The following is a 15,107-nucleotide window of genomic DNA, read 5'->3' as shown; positions in this document are numbered from 1 at the left end:
CACCACCACCATCATCACCACCACAACCACCCCACCACCACCATCATCACCACCACCACCACCACCACACCACCACCACCATCATCACCACCACCACCACCACCACCACCCCCACCACCACCACCATCATCACCACCACCACCACCACCACCACCCCCACCACCACCACCATCATCATCACCACACCCCACCACCACACCACCACCACCACCACCACCACCATCATCATCACCACCACCCCACCACCACCACCACCATCATCACCACCACCACCACCACCCCACCACCACCATCATCACCACCACCACCACCACCACCCCCCACCACCACCACCATCATCATCATCACCACCATCACCACCACCACCACCACCACCCCCACCACCACCACCATCATTACCACCATCCACCACCACCAACCCCACCACCACCATCATCAGCATCACCACCATCATCACCACCACCCCACCACCACCACCACCATCATCACCTTCCTCATCATCATCAATTCCATGAAATTGAATAGTCATAGCTCAACCTTACTCAAATTCCAGACCTGTCAACTTCTGGGAATGAAAAATTGTATTAAGTGATAAAAAAAATCTCTATTTTTCCCCCAAAAAACTGTATTTCATAATAAAATGTGTGACGCGTGCTCATAGCGGCGCTCAAGCTGCATGCAAGCTAAAATGAGCACTGCTCTTGTAGATGAGAAAAAAACCCAACATTTAAAACATATGTATATCTCACCCTGGTTTAAACAAAATGATGTTAAAAAAAACAAGTCACCTTGAAAATACATTGATCCAATAACCATATTTGTGTAAGTTTTATGAAATAGAAACATAGAGATGATTTTACGCAATAAATTACAATTTTGTAAAAAAAGAAAGAAAAAGAAACTGTACTAAATATACCCCAAACCTACTGGTTGGTAGCTCTGAAATTCTGATTTTTGGTGTGATTTCCAGCATTAGGCGAGTTTTAATTTTTCTCTTTTCGTTCAAGTCAAATTTTTGCTTGGACTTGCTCTTCAAACACATCAACAAAACCATTTCACTCACCTATTGCAGGAACATTGCTTCCTCTTTCTGGTATATGAATGTCCACCTTGTTGACCTTCTGTGAGTGACCATAGAGAGTGGTGATCTCCACACCACGATGAGACCAGACCTTGACCGATGCATCCAGGCATCCCGATACAACACACCCATGCTGCAAAAGATTCATCAAAGGTAAAAATATGGTTACTTCCCCGATGGCTACTTCAGACCAGGGAAAACAATTGCATGGGGGTTCGGGGTGATGTCCCCCAAAATGAACAAAATAGCCCTGGAAAATGAAAATACAAGCAGCCTGTTAAAGCCTATCCTAAATGGCAGATTTCACTTGTCAAAGCTGATATGGGCAAGTTTGAATCATTTTTTAGGGGGTGTTGTAAGAGAATACTAGCAATCAATTGCAAATATTCTGTTGCAAGCTAACAATCGATAGATCAATTTCAACTGTAGCAAATTCGATTACACTGCTTGTTTCACAAACAGATAAGAAATCATTGGCAAATTCACAATTAATTTCAAAACTTATGATTCAATTAGAGACCAAAATATACTTGCAATTGATCGCAAGTTCCTTGCAATGCCCCATCAGACTTCAAAATTGAATATTAACATGTATGATCAGGTAGACTCGTCTTGCTAAGCTCCATCTTTTTTGTTTGAACAAGGATTTAATGCTGCATTCAGGCATTGGAGAAGTGTTACGAGGAGTCATAGCAAGACATCAATGAATTTTTCAAATCTACCCGTTAACAGTCAAACCTACTTCAGCAAACCACCTGTACAGAAGGACTACTCATCTTTAAAGACCACAAGTTTGGTTTCCCTTATATAATCTCTCCCATTGAAACATATGTAAAAGGAACCTGTCCATATAGTCCACCTGCTCAAAAAGACCGCCTTTCATGTCTCCCTAAAATGGTAATTTAGAGAGGTTTATAATAATAAAGGCAAATTTACCCAGGGTAGCCGCTTCAGTTCCCAAAACTGTTCTCCCAGCGGGCCCTGCTATCATTTTTACCCCAGCTTTAGCATGGCTACCTTGATCGGGTGCTTGAGTATTCAAGGAATTTCTTCCTACCAGGTACCCATTCACCTCACCTGGGTCGAGTGCAGCACAATGTGGATAAATTTCTTGCCAAAGGAAATTACGCCATGGCTGGGATTCGAACCCACAACCCTCTGACTCAAAGTCCGGAGACACTGGGCCACAACGTTCCACATCGAATATTGGAAAGTACCTACCCAACGGTGACACACAATTGCTCCTGCGACAACTGCTCTGGACTTTACTTAATCAAAGATGTAGGGTTTGGAATATGGTTGCAAATGGGTCTTATGATAGGTTAAGAATAGGGTATAGTGTTAAACCCAGGGTTGAAGTTAGTCATTCAATCAGAGTGTGAAAGTTATAGCAGCGCAATTGCCATCGAAGCGAAACTTATGGAATCATCCAATTATAAGTTACAATGGAATTTCGAATCAGGGTTAAACATGTACATTATAACACAACACAACTGCACAGGGCTCAAAAGCTACACATCTGCATATTTCAAACTTTGAAGAAAAAAAAAGGTATAAATACAGAGATTGAAGAGGAATATATAAAAGTTAATAACTTACAGAGAAGGCAACCGAGTAGACAGCTGCCTGATGACCTTTGAGGTGAGATTTGACCTTTCCTGTTTTCATGTCCCATAGTTTAATGGTAGAATCGTTGGATGCAGTGGCCTGCAGGCGTAAAATAAATGGAAGATTGAGATAATAAACGATGATGATGATGGTGGTGATGATGAAGATGGTGATGGTAATGATGAAGATGATGGTGATGGTAATGATGAAGATGATGATGAAGGTGATGATGAAACAATGATGATGATAAATATGATAATGAAGATAATGAAGATGATGATAACAATAATATTGCACTCATGTATAATTCATGCAATAATGGCCCTTACTCGTGGAATATCACCAGTATCCCGATCTAGGCTATCAAAAATAATGACAACAATCAAATAATGTAATATTGCCATCGTCTATGAGTCTTGCATTATTGGCCCTAACTTGTGGAACATCACTGGTATCCCATTCTGAGTCATTCAATATAATATAAATATCTGAATATTTACCAAGACATTGGTGGCTGGTGACCAAGCACATGAATTGATCCAATCTTTGTGACAGTTATCAAGATGAAGGACAGGCTGAGATTCTGAATTTAATTCCCATACTTCGTAAACAAACAACATCTGAAATAAAAAACAAAATAATGGAAAATATCAAAGAATAATTGAAATAACTAATGGAGTTTACTCAATAATTAAATAATATTCCTTGCAGTCTGAAGATGAATGAGGAATGAGTATACATGAAAAAATACATAAAACACTATATTTTATAAATATTTGTTATTTCTTGGCTCACAGCACATACAATAAACGTGATTTTCAGTTCTCAAAAGCTGATTTTATTCAGATAGACGACTTGCTTTTTCTTAACTGTTCTCGCCAGTTTTATTCCACCAAAAACAATCATCATAAAGAAAATAAAGGAAAGAAATGTAAATGTAATAATGGAACACTCAGACATAAGACAGAATAAATGATTTAACATTAGAATGTACATGGATCCTGCTTGAAATTGCAGAATTCTTTCAGAGGTGGTTTACAACTTTATTTATAAATCATCATGATGTAATGATATCAAAGAGAATATATCATTCAAATAATGAATTCTAATAATGGATAAAACGCTCTTACAGTGATTGTGTAATTTATAATGCATCTAAGAAGCAAATCTTTGGTCACATGCACTGCACATGGATAACCATGTATGGACTACACCAAAATTGTCAGCCAAACAGTTCACCAATCATTTGTTATATTTTGACTCTGAGGGTACTGAACGGGAAGAGCAATTCTTTGTAGCATAACATCATTATTCATGACATTTTTCTCCTAAATATGAAAAGAAATTCAAAAGTTCAAAATGATTATTTTTATTTTTACTGCAACTTTCATTATTTTTTTTTCTAAATGAAGTACTCACAGCATCTCTTGTTCCTAGAACCAGCCTATCTCCGCTTGGGCTGAATGTACAACATGTTATGACTCCATTACACTTAGGATGCAGGAGGCTTGTAGGTGGGATTCTGAAAGGAAAATTCAAAGGCTTTGAAGTTTGTGGCTGATCTGAATTCACTTTTGAAGATATCAAATAATACATGCATATCAATATGAATGATGACTTTATCATGTCTTGAAGTCAATTATATTGTGTCATTTACCAGTCAATTCAATGGCTTCCTCTGTGTATTTGTACACTGTCATTATGCCTCATATTTGGAGGTATCAAGCAGCATATTGGAAGGTTTCATTAAAGGTCAAATCCACCCCCAAAAAAGTTGATTAGAATAAATAGAGAAAAATCAAACTAGCATAACACTGAAAAATTCATCAAAATCGGATGTAAATTAAGAAAGTTATGGCATTTTAAAGTTTTGTTTATATTTCACAAAATAGTGATATGCACAACTCTGTGACATGCAAATGAGACATTCAATGATGTCCTTCACTCACTGTTTCTTTTTTTTTATTGGTTGAATTATACAGTATTTCATTTTTTTTACAGATTTAACAATAAGGACCAATTTGACTGAACCATATAGTATTAAGCAATGCTAATTTCACATGTTCAGGGAGGAATTAATCATTGTTTTATTTGACAATGAGGAGAAAAATTAGAATATTTCATTTTCATGTAATAATATACCATAAATAGTGAGTGGATGGCGTCATCAGTTTCCTCATTTGCACCATGATGTGCATACAAGTGTTTGTGACATTAAGAGAAACTTTAAAGTGTCATAACTTTATTTTACATCCGATTTTGATGAAATTTTCAGTTTTATGCTTGTTGGATTTTCCTCATTTATTAAAAATAACCTCTTTGAACCAGTGGACTTCTCCTTTAATAATAACTTTAAACCAAATAATTTAGCAAGAAGATGATTGTGCATATCAATCAGGGGGGGGTCATGACAGTGAGAATGTTCGTTCAGGGGGGTGGCGTTTCATGAAAGGACTTGTCGGACATATTATCCGACAAGTACCAGTTTATCCGACAGTTACCATAGGAACAGTGCCTCTCAGCCAATCAGAATCAAGAAAAGATGTCAGATCTGACAACTTGTCGGATGAAAATAATGATGAAACGCTCCCCAGAGCTCAATATAACATCCAACTGCTCCAGTCATGATGAAAAAAATGCCTGTGGTACATTTGGAAGTTATGTTATACGCACACAAAGAACGAAAAGAACCATCCAATGACATTACATGTAGGTAACTGTTAAAAGCCTCTAGTCAGTGACTTTCACCTACAGACTTGGTCTCAACCACTCAACTGCATGATTTCATTAGCATCAAACAGTTTTCAGTTAAAATAACCAATAAAACCAGTATGTAAAATGCATCCCTATTATCACAGAGAACAGTTGCGCTTCCAGCTCTACCTACCCATCCTTTGCGCCGGCTTTGGCAGCCAACGGATATGACCAAAGGGCGACACACATGTTGTCGTAGGTGATAGCGGCTGTGTGGGTGGCGTTGGAGTAAGCCAGGCTGGTGATGGCTGCATGATTTGCTTTGAGTGGGACTACAGTTGTTTTGGACTTATCAACCCCCTTGATTATCTATCAAAATAAAATAGCAGAAATGAAAATGTGTTGACATTATCAAAGCAAAATTCGTTGAAATATACATGTACAAACTTTTGTGTACTAAAATGGCATATAGACATTTGAAATTCTATTCTTTTTGGACAGCGAAAATACAGATAAAAATTTCTCCAAAACTACAGTATAAGATGCACACCTAGAATGTCCTTCACCAAACACTTCTGTAATTTTACTTTATTTATCACGAGAAACTTTGACGATACTATATTTTTCTAAAAAAAAACACTGCACATCTGATTTTGAAACAGTTTAACTCTAAATCTATTTGATTTCACTCACTTTAATGCAAGTTGGCATAAATGACTTTGCAGTTTGATTTTCAAAATAATTCAGAAACACCTTTTATGAAGGCAGGTATCTGCAAAAGGTCTATTCTTGCTCTTACTTAAAGAAGCAACTGCTTGATTTTCTATTAGTTTAAAATGCACGTACAGGTTCAAAAGTATATACCAATTGCATAAAGTGTACACAAACACACATATTGGAATGTAAACACAAAAACACGAGCAACACCACTTACCACAGCATGTCCGCTCTCGTAACCCACCAAGAAGGTCAAACCATCCTTGCTATCGTCCAACCAGGCGATTCCTTTGACCCGCGACTCCCTTAGCACCGAGGCAAAGACCTCGCGCTTGCTGGCAACTTCGATGACCTTGACCTCTCCGGAATGGTATCCCATGGCAACGTACTCGCCGTACGGGCTGAAGGTGGCTTGGGTGGATGCTGACTGGTCCTTGCCCTTGAAGGTAGCCAGCTGTTTACCGAGGTTGCCAGACCAAACCTGAAGACATCAATTAAGAACATTCCAATAGCACTCTACAGATCATTACCCCAGTCAATGCATCCTGGCTTGTATGCACTTTCTCCACTACCTAGGGAGCATTCCAACAAGAATATGATAGGAATATAGCCCATTTTACATAAATTCAAGAATATTCCCCTAAGTGCTTTACAGATCATTCTCTACCTTGATTGCAGCTAGATTATAGAGGTTTCACGGTACATCTAAATCATTCTGTGGCATGTGTTGTACCCGAAAAAAACTAACACACATTTTACTTGCTTTTACATATGAAGGTAGATTAAATGAAAATTAAATGACCACCCAAACTTGGCATTATGGCAAGTACAAGCATGTCGTCTCCTGAAGACAAGCAGAACACACTGGTCATAACATCCAGTTTGGTAAGTCCTTATCAGGACCAACACATGCCTGGAAAAAAATACATGGTGCACCATGAAACCTTTAAATGCCTTCTTTATTCGCCATGGAAAACTTCAAAAGTTGCTTGATTGATAATGTTTTACCTTTGTTTTGTGGTCGTTGCTCACAGTGACCAGCTCCCTCCCGTTCTTTGAGAAAGCAATATGGTTGATTGGCTGAGAATGGCCGCACAGACTGCCGACCTGCACAGAGGGCACAAAAATTAAAATGTAAAATATTTGTCATATCTATCATAATTTGATTAAGAAATAATTTATAATATGTACTTATAATAGGGGGCCTTCACACTGCAAGCTTTGATTTTTAGTTGGCCTCATTTTCTCTTTCAATTTCATGCTGTTATTGTATTGTGCCATTTGATTTACATTGTGCAAATATTTGAATTGTTACTATCATTGTAAATCTTCATGAAAAGATAGTTAGAGGAAATAAATTAAATGAATTGATTTGAAATTGGGTAAAAAAAGGAGATGATAACTTCAAAGTTTGTATCTTGTACTATTAGGAAATTAAGATTTCTTTTAAAAATTGTTTTAAGAATGACATAAATCACAAATACAGATGACAATGATAGTATATTCCTAATGGATTTGGACATCAGGGGTCCCATTCCATACGGAGTTACAACTGTTGTATCTTTGCCATAATGGCAAATACCATGGCAATAGGGCTCAGCAGCCAATCAAAATCAAGGTTACCATGGTAGTTGCCATAATGGCAAAGTTGCAACAGTGGTAACTCTCAGGGCCCTAGGTTAAGTCAAGGGCTGTGTCTCTGGCTCTTACTATTGACAAGGTGCCTTCCACTGCCGAGTAAAGATCTACAGACTATTATATTAAAATACAACCTCATCATGTGTACTAACCTGTGTTCCGGTGTCTGCCGACCAGAGTTTGACAGCGCCATCTAGTGACGCAGATGCAATGTGACGACCAGTTGGTGAATAGGTCACGGCACGGACGGAAGAACGGTGACCGCGCAGAATCTGCAAAGTGTCCAAACATAAATTGGTTATTTCAAATAATGCCATGTGAGTGGTCTACCTGAAGACTTCGGTAAACGGTGTAGAAAATGGGTACCTTTATTTTCTTCTGCAAAAAAATTGTCCACATTGTGCTGCACTCGACCCGATTGTAGTAAAGGGGTACATTGCAGAATATGCTTAAAGTGAAACACCTGTGCACCAAGAAGATAGCTGGCTACAGTTGGGAACTTGAGCACTCTGCAGTGTGGATTCGTTGGTGCAACAAGTTGCATTGTTATCAGAATTACTACAATCCAATGTCAATGTGTACTTACAGCCACCCTCTTCTTGTTGAAGGTATCCCAGATCTTCAGCGTGGCATCCCACGACCCGGTGACGAGAAGCTTCCCATCTGGATGGTAGGACAGACAGCTGATGGGGCGTGGCTCGGTGATGTCCGAGGTCTGCTTGCCGCTGCGGCCGTCCCAGATCAGGACCGGCAATCCCAGCCACAGGAAGCCAGGTTGACCCCCTTGGAGTCGGAGATGCACCGCTGACGAGCCCCCTGTGACCCTTCAGCGTGTTGACCCTAGAGGCAAGAATAGGGGACATTTTATTAGAGGTGATTTTTCACTGACCAATTTGCTTTTAGACAAAGAGAGGCAAGGAATTATAACACTTGTTGTTGAAAAGCAATGGAACTTTTCTTTATGAAATACTTCCTAGAGAGGAAAATGGAATTAAAGTAAGAATTTCTATGAGTGTGTGAGAAAACGGAAGAAAAAAGAAGAAAAGCAGACATACAGAGAGACAGGGAGAGAAAGAGAAAAAAATAGGATGACAAGATAAAAAAAAAAGATGAATAATCGAGAGAAAGTGGGAGAGAAAAACAAGAAAAGAGACACACCAGAGATGGGGTGGGAAGAGATGAAATAGACTATTTCATGAAAATTAATGAATCTAGAAAGGAATGAATTCTTATTTAAAAAAATATATCACACAACATTCTTTATTATATTTGTAAATGTGCAAAAAAAAAGAAAATGAATGTGATATCAAAAACAGAACATGGATGAAATACTTCCGATATCCCTCAAAGAAAGATACAAATAAAGTCTTAAATGAAAATTATATCAACATATTTTCTTTTATTTTGTAAATTTAACAAGTGTTCCAGATTATATGAGCAGCCACATACCTGAAGCCCTGCTCCACATCCCAAAGACTCAGTGTTTTGTCACGTGAGGCCGACACAAGACGGCTTTTACCAACAAAGCAACAAGATGTCACAGCATCAGAATGGCCAATGAAGCTCTTCAATTCCTGAAAAAATAAAGATATATACCATCTGTATATTAAGAAGGGTTTTTTGTACAATCTCAAGAATGACTGGTTTGTGTTCTCATGCTACATGTACATGAAATTTTCCTAGGTGTTTTAACGAAATGTCTTACTCATATTTTTGTTTAAAAAGGAGGTGCAAATGCCTTCAACAATTTATAGCTATTCTCTTTATAAAGTGGGGCAACTTTTTTAAAAATTTAAAAAAAAAATGAACTGTTTTAAACTACTGAAAGTGTGATGTTTGGCTAGCTTGGGTCTAATTTGCCAATGTTATTGAAAACAGGGCCCTTGCCTTCAAGAAGTAATACAGTATATACCTTGCCAGTTTCCATCTCAAATAGCTTGAGCTGACAGTTCTTGGTCCCGACAGCAAAGACCTGAGCTCCAGGAGCTATAGCTACACACAGCACAGCCTAATAAAGAACAAGAGATACAATAAATATTTATATCAATTGCATAATTCTTTACTTTTACCACAGAATACTTTATCTGCTCAATATACTCAACAGTATTTTAAACTGTTGTCAAGAAAATTCATTTTAAGAATTTCATGAGTCAAAGTATAGTAAAAATTCAATAAATAAACTTGATTTTCTGCTCAATATACTCGAAAGTATTGTGAAATTTGTCATGAAAATTCATTTTTTTAATGTCATAATATAGCAATAATGCTATAAAGAGTAACAAAATATATGTATTTTTTGCAATCAAACGTATATTTCAACAGACACCTTCAGGAAGACTAGTAATACATACAACAATGCAGAAAAAAAAAATCAGTGAAAAGGGTTGTTAGGGGTTATATAATTCAGTGAGCAACAAAATGTTACTTTTACTGAGCCAATCACAAAAATATTTTCAATATCAGATGATTTCAAGAATGCCAACAATACAAAAAATAATGCAGTACTTGGGGAGAAATTCCTAGATCATTACAAATGAGCAGAGCTTGATCCTGAATGACTTATAAACTCCATATTGTAGTTCATACAAAGCAAGAAACTTGAAGATACAATTAGCATTTTGATAACAGAGGCCTGTTTCATAAATAGTTACTTACGATAACTGCGACATTAAGCCCACTACTAAGGTTAACAGGGCTCTGCTGCTGGCTATCACAAACAAGATTTAAAAAGTATAGCCCCAGTTTCTGTAATGCCAATGGATTACTAATGGAACCAATGGATAATAATAGTAATAATAATAATAGGAGGCATTTAAATAGTGCCATCTATCTAGAAATTTTCTATTCCGAGGTGCGTTAATTTTATCATTACCCCAGCTTAAGCCCGAGCTGCCTTTCAGCGCTCATGCATTCAAGGAATTAATCCTGCCGAGTACCCATTCACCACACCTGGGTTGAGTGCAGCACAATGTGGATAAATTTCTTGCTAAAGGAAATTACGCCATGGTTGGGATTTGAACCCATGACCCTCTGTTTCAAAGTCAGAAGACTAATCCACTGGGCCACAATGTTCCATATTAGATTGAATGGATTAAACTGAAAACAAATAAAAGTTATAAACATACATCGGTGAACCCTGTCAGGGTCATGGTGCACTCATCGGCAGTTTCTCTCTTGTTCCTCCAAGCCACCATACCCTTCCCTCCCGATCCCGCAGATTCCAGCATGGCATCGCGGACGAGGGAGTTGTTTGGTTCATTCATTGCCTGTTGCCATAGCAACCCTGGGCAGAGGGTCAGGATGTGGAGGTGTCGAGAGATGAAAGAGCGCAAGCCGGTGATGAGAGGGTTGGTCAAGAATTTCTCGCGTTCCCGAAGGATTGCCTTGGAAGTGGTGGATGTGTTAGCCTGTTTGTCATTCAAGAAAATGAAAAATATGTTAACACAACATATGATGGCTTTTTAAAAAGGCATTTGTTATTAAACAAGTGGAATGCCTCTGGCCGTCTCACCTGCATCACGCGATTCAACATAGCAGCAGTGCTGACTATGAAAACTACTATAACTCGCACAAAATGTTCAGTACTGTTTGGTGATACTTGATTAAACTTATGTCCAAGTTTAATGAACTAGGTCCATATATTTTCTAAGTTATGATGACATTTCAAAAACTTAACCTCAGGTTAAGATTTTGATGTTGATTCCCCCAACATGGTCTAAGTTCATTGACCCTAAATGACCTTTTACCTTGGTCATGTGACATGAAACTCTAATAGGATGTTCAGTAATACTTGATTAACCTTATGGCCAAGTCTCATGAACTAGGTCCATATACTTTCTAAGTTATGATGTCATTTAAAAAACTTAACCTCAGGTTAAGATTTGATGTTGACGCCGCCGCCGCAAAAGCGGCGCCTATAGTCTCACCTGCTATGCAGGTGAGACAAAAATCAGAAATCACAAAAATCACCACCAACATCATCTTCATCATGTTTTCTATCATTAAAATCATTATCATCATCATCGTCATCATCTTTCTCATCGTTTTCATCATTATCATTGTTATCATCGTGATCATTGTTATCATCATCATCATTATCATCATCGTCATCATTGTAATCATCTTTCTCATCGTTTTCATCATTATCATTGTTATCATCGTTATCATCTTTCTCATCGTTTTCATCATTATCATTGTTATCATCGTTATCATCTTTCTCATCGTTTTCATCATTATCATTGTTATCATCGTGATCATTGTTATCATCATCATCATCATCATTATCATCATCGTCATCATTGTAATCATCTTTCTCATCGTTTTCATCATTATCATTGTTATCATCGTCATCATCATCACAAACACCATCATCATCACAATCATCGCCATCATCATCACCTTCATCATCATCATTATCATCATCACCACCACCACCACCACCACAACCACCATCAGCACCATCATAACCCCCTCACCTGGAAATCTTCCAGGAGACTCGCCGTCAGCCCCGAGGAGCACTTGGCCTGGATGAAGAACGGATCCGACAGAACATTCTTGAGTTCAGCAAACAATCCAGCCTGTACTAGATGATATGGCATCTCAGTGAGAGCATGGGGATAGTCTGTACACCAAGGAGATGCAGCGTTCTTAGTCCTTGATAGGTGATTGAAGTAACCTGTAAGAAATAAATAATACACAAAAATTAAGAGCAAATCACTATTGTGTCAAAATGTATCAAGAAAAGGGGTTTTTTTTCCACACAAATCATCTATCTAAATCCCAAATGCTCCAGAGTAAGCATCCATGTTTTTACTTTCTTTGAATAATTTCAAATATTTCTTTTTATATTCTTTACTACAAGCACTTGTTTCACTAAATTCTGAAGCACCTTAAGCATATAATGGAAAATGATATACAAATCAAAAATGCTTTTCATATTTTTTTTTTAATAGATTTTGAAGATTTATCACCTCAGCATGATATTTTTCCCCATAAGCTCGACTCTTTTTGGTTAAGCTTTAATTTAGCTTTGTTATTTTTCTTAATCTCAATATTTTCCATCAAAAGTTAATTAAAATTATACACATTATATATGCTATTTCACTGTTTTACTTGTTATTTACTCAATTTATTCAAACAATATTGTTTTTAGCCTGGAGTACCCCCTTTCAAAGTTAATCTTTGTATGCCTGTGTGAACATGTCCTTAAATCTACTTCCTCATATTCAAAACATGATACACACATTCACTCTCTTATGTTACTATGTATTACCTGCAAGCAATGCGTGAGTTCTGATTTGGAGTTCACTGGCAGCCCCCTTCATGTAGCGCTGGACAATGGCCTGGCTTATCTGACCATGACTGACCCTTAATCTATGGTCACTGCAACAAATGAAACAAAAAAGGAGAGCTGAAATTGAATATTTCACCCTCAAATCAAAAGAACATTGGACACAGAATAAAAACAAAACAGCACGATCGGTTTTCTTCTGCACATAGTAAAATAGTTTTCTAATAAATACCCCACAAAAAAATATTTCCAAGAAAAGAATCGCCTTTTTATAGTATGAGTTTGCATTCTGAAACAACACTTCACAAGAAACGAGTTCCCAATGCATATGTATACAAGATTAAAATCAATCAAGGGGAATAGTGTAGAAGAAATTTATTTATGATAGCAAACAATTAACATGTATGACTGTCATATGAAAAAAAAATCCATACCCACAATGCATATATCATGGCCCGTAGCCGAAAATGTCAATGTTTGGTTGACCCACATACGTTTCTCTTATTCTATGTGCTCTATCATTATGTTTTGATTGTGAAGAAAACTAATTCAGTTCTTATTCCCAGAGGGTTATGAATTATTTGATGACCGATGAGCTGATCAATTAAACCTGTACCGTCAGAGATTGAAGTCACAAATGGCTTTCCATAGTTACAACACAACTCAAAACCAAAGATTAGAGACACAAAGGTCTCCTCCCTTACCTGTGCTCGCCAGTAGGTGCCAGCAGTGATTTGATCCCTCGTACTAATCTTGACATTTCAGCTTGAGGTAGCATGACCTCAGGACCCAGGCCTGTTCTTATCACTTGGTTGTAGGTGTACTTGCTTTGATTGAGTTGTCTGTCTAGACTTAGCAGGCAGTGCAGATCCTCCTCATATAATCCTGGAATAAAATGTATACATCTTACCTATTTATTTATTTAATATCTATTTATTAACTTAATTATTTATTCATTCCTTCATTTCTATTTATTTATTAATTTTTAATTGTATGATAATTACTTGATTAACCAAGTCACCACCTTTGCACATTAAGAACCCACTGCAATAATTGTATACGAGTAGGGAAAAACCCTGGAGTAGTGGTCCACCTCCACTACCCTGATCAGTCATATCGGGGGAGATACTTGCAGGTCATAGTGGTTCAGTTCGCTTTTTGCCTCCCAGGCACAGGTGATCTGACTTTCTCTTTTATGTGATTTGATGGAAAAAAAAACCCATAGTGGATATAATGAGAGTGGTGTCTTACCATCTCTTGTAGAGACCAGCAATGCCAGGGCCACAGTAATCATATCCTGACCATGATCATCCTCCAGTCTCTTCAGTACCTCCTGGAGGAGTGTCCCTATGGTGTGTGACATCGCCTTCAGACGAGTGGAAACCTACAAGATAAAACCAATTCAGAGTAGAGTAGAGAAGAGGTGATGTGGCTCAATGGATGAGTATCTGGACATACCCAAGAGATGCCCTGGGTTCAAATCCCACCACGGCACCCTCTTTCTTTGGCAAAGGTGTTTATCTACATTTGCCACTCTTCATGGGTATTCGGAAGGAAGGAATTCCTTGAAAGAATGAGTGCTCAAGCACCTGAACACAGCAGCTGTGCTAAAGCCACCTACTATAAAGACTAACTTTCTTGTCTACCTGACTTGTAGGTGGCCTTTATGGACAGGTTTATTTGTTAAATGTTATTACGCACAGGAAGCACAACGGTGAATGTTAGTAAATCCAAAGTTTCTTTCAACATTCTCCCGATGAGTACAAACAACGAAACAATGAAGTAACCGATAATAAATGAATATAACACAGAAGATACTTGCCTCTTCAAACACTCCAAAGACACGCAGTTCCTCACATGCTAGCTTTAGGAAGAGAGGTAGATTGGCCTCTCTCTTTGATACAAGTAGCTTCATCTAAAGCAAAGTGAAACAGTAATAATTTATGAAAATAAAAAGACTGGAAACCACTGCATCATCTATATGTTGCCTTGTTGATTTGATTTTGTTCTATTTTTTTGCAGTCTATTAACAAATTTACAAAGCAATGATTACATAACATTACATACCACACCATAATT

The 15,107-nt window shown here is 37.8% G+C and overlaps 1 protein-coding gene across 1 annotated transcript in view; it reads right to left on the bottom strand.

Moving 5' to 3' along the window:
- Nucleotides 1-15,107, bottom strand: part of LOC121412153 (telomerase protein component 1-like) — an 82,510-nt gene that overhangs the window by 36,113 nt on the left and 31,290 nt on the right. The window contains 19 exon segments of the mRNA XM_041605059.1: nt 1,064-1,214; nt 2,681-2,788; nt 3,190-3,309; nt 4,109-4,211; nt 5,577-5,752; nt 6,318-6,581; nt 7,109-7,207; nt 7,891-8,010; nt 8,325-8,485; nt 8,488-8,541; nt 8,544-8,578; nt 9,188-9,312; nt 9,651-9,746; nt 10,864-11,145; nt 12,214-12,413; nt 13,011-13,120; nt 13,733-13,913; nt 14,280-14,412; nt 14,851-14,943. Coding sequence (XP_041460993.1) covers nt 1,064-1,214; nt 2,681-2,788; nt 3,190-3,309; nt 4,109-4,211; nt 5,577-5,752; nt 6,318-6,581; nt 7,109-7,207; nt 7,891-8,010; nt 8,325-8,485; nt 8,488-8,541; nt 8,544-8,578; nt 9,188-9,312; nt 9,651-9,746; nt 10,864-11,145; nt 12,214-12,413; nt 13,011-13,120; nt 13,733-13,913; nt 14,280-14,412; nt 14,851-14,943 — 2,611 coding nt within the window.

Source organism: Lytechinus variegatus, chromosome 3 (assembly GCF_018143015.1).
Source record: "Lytechinus variegatus isolate NC3 chromosome 3, Lvar_3.0, whole genome shotgun sequence".
NCBI classification, from domain to species: Eukaryota; Metazoa; Echinodermata; class Echinoidea; order Temnopleuroida; family Toxopneustidae; genus Lytechinus; species Lytechinus variegatus.
Note: the sequence above shows the minus strand (reverse complement) of the source record. Positions and strands in the feature narration are given on the sequence as shown.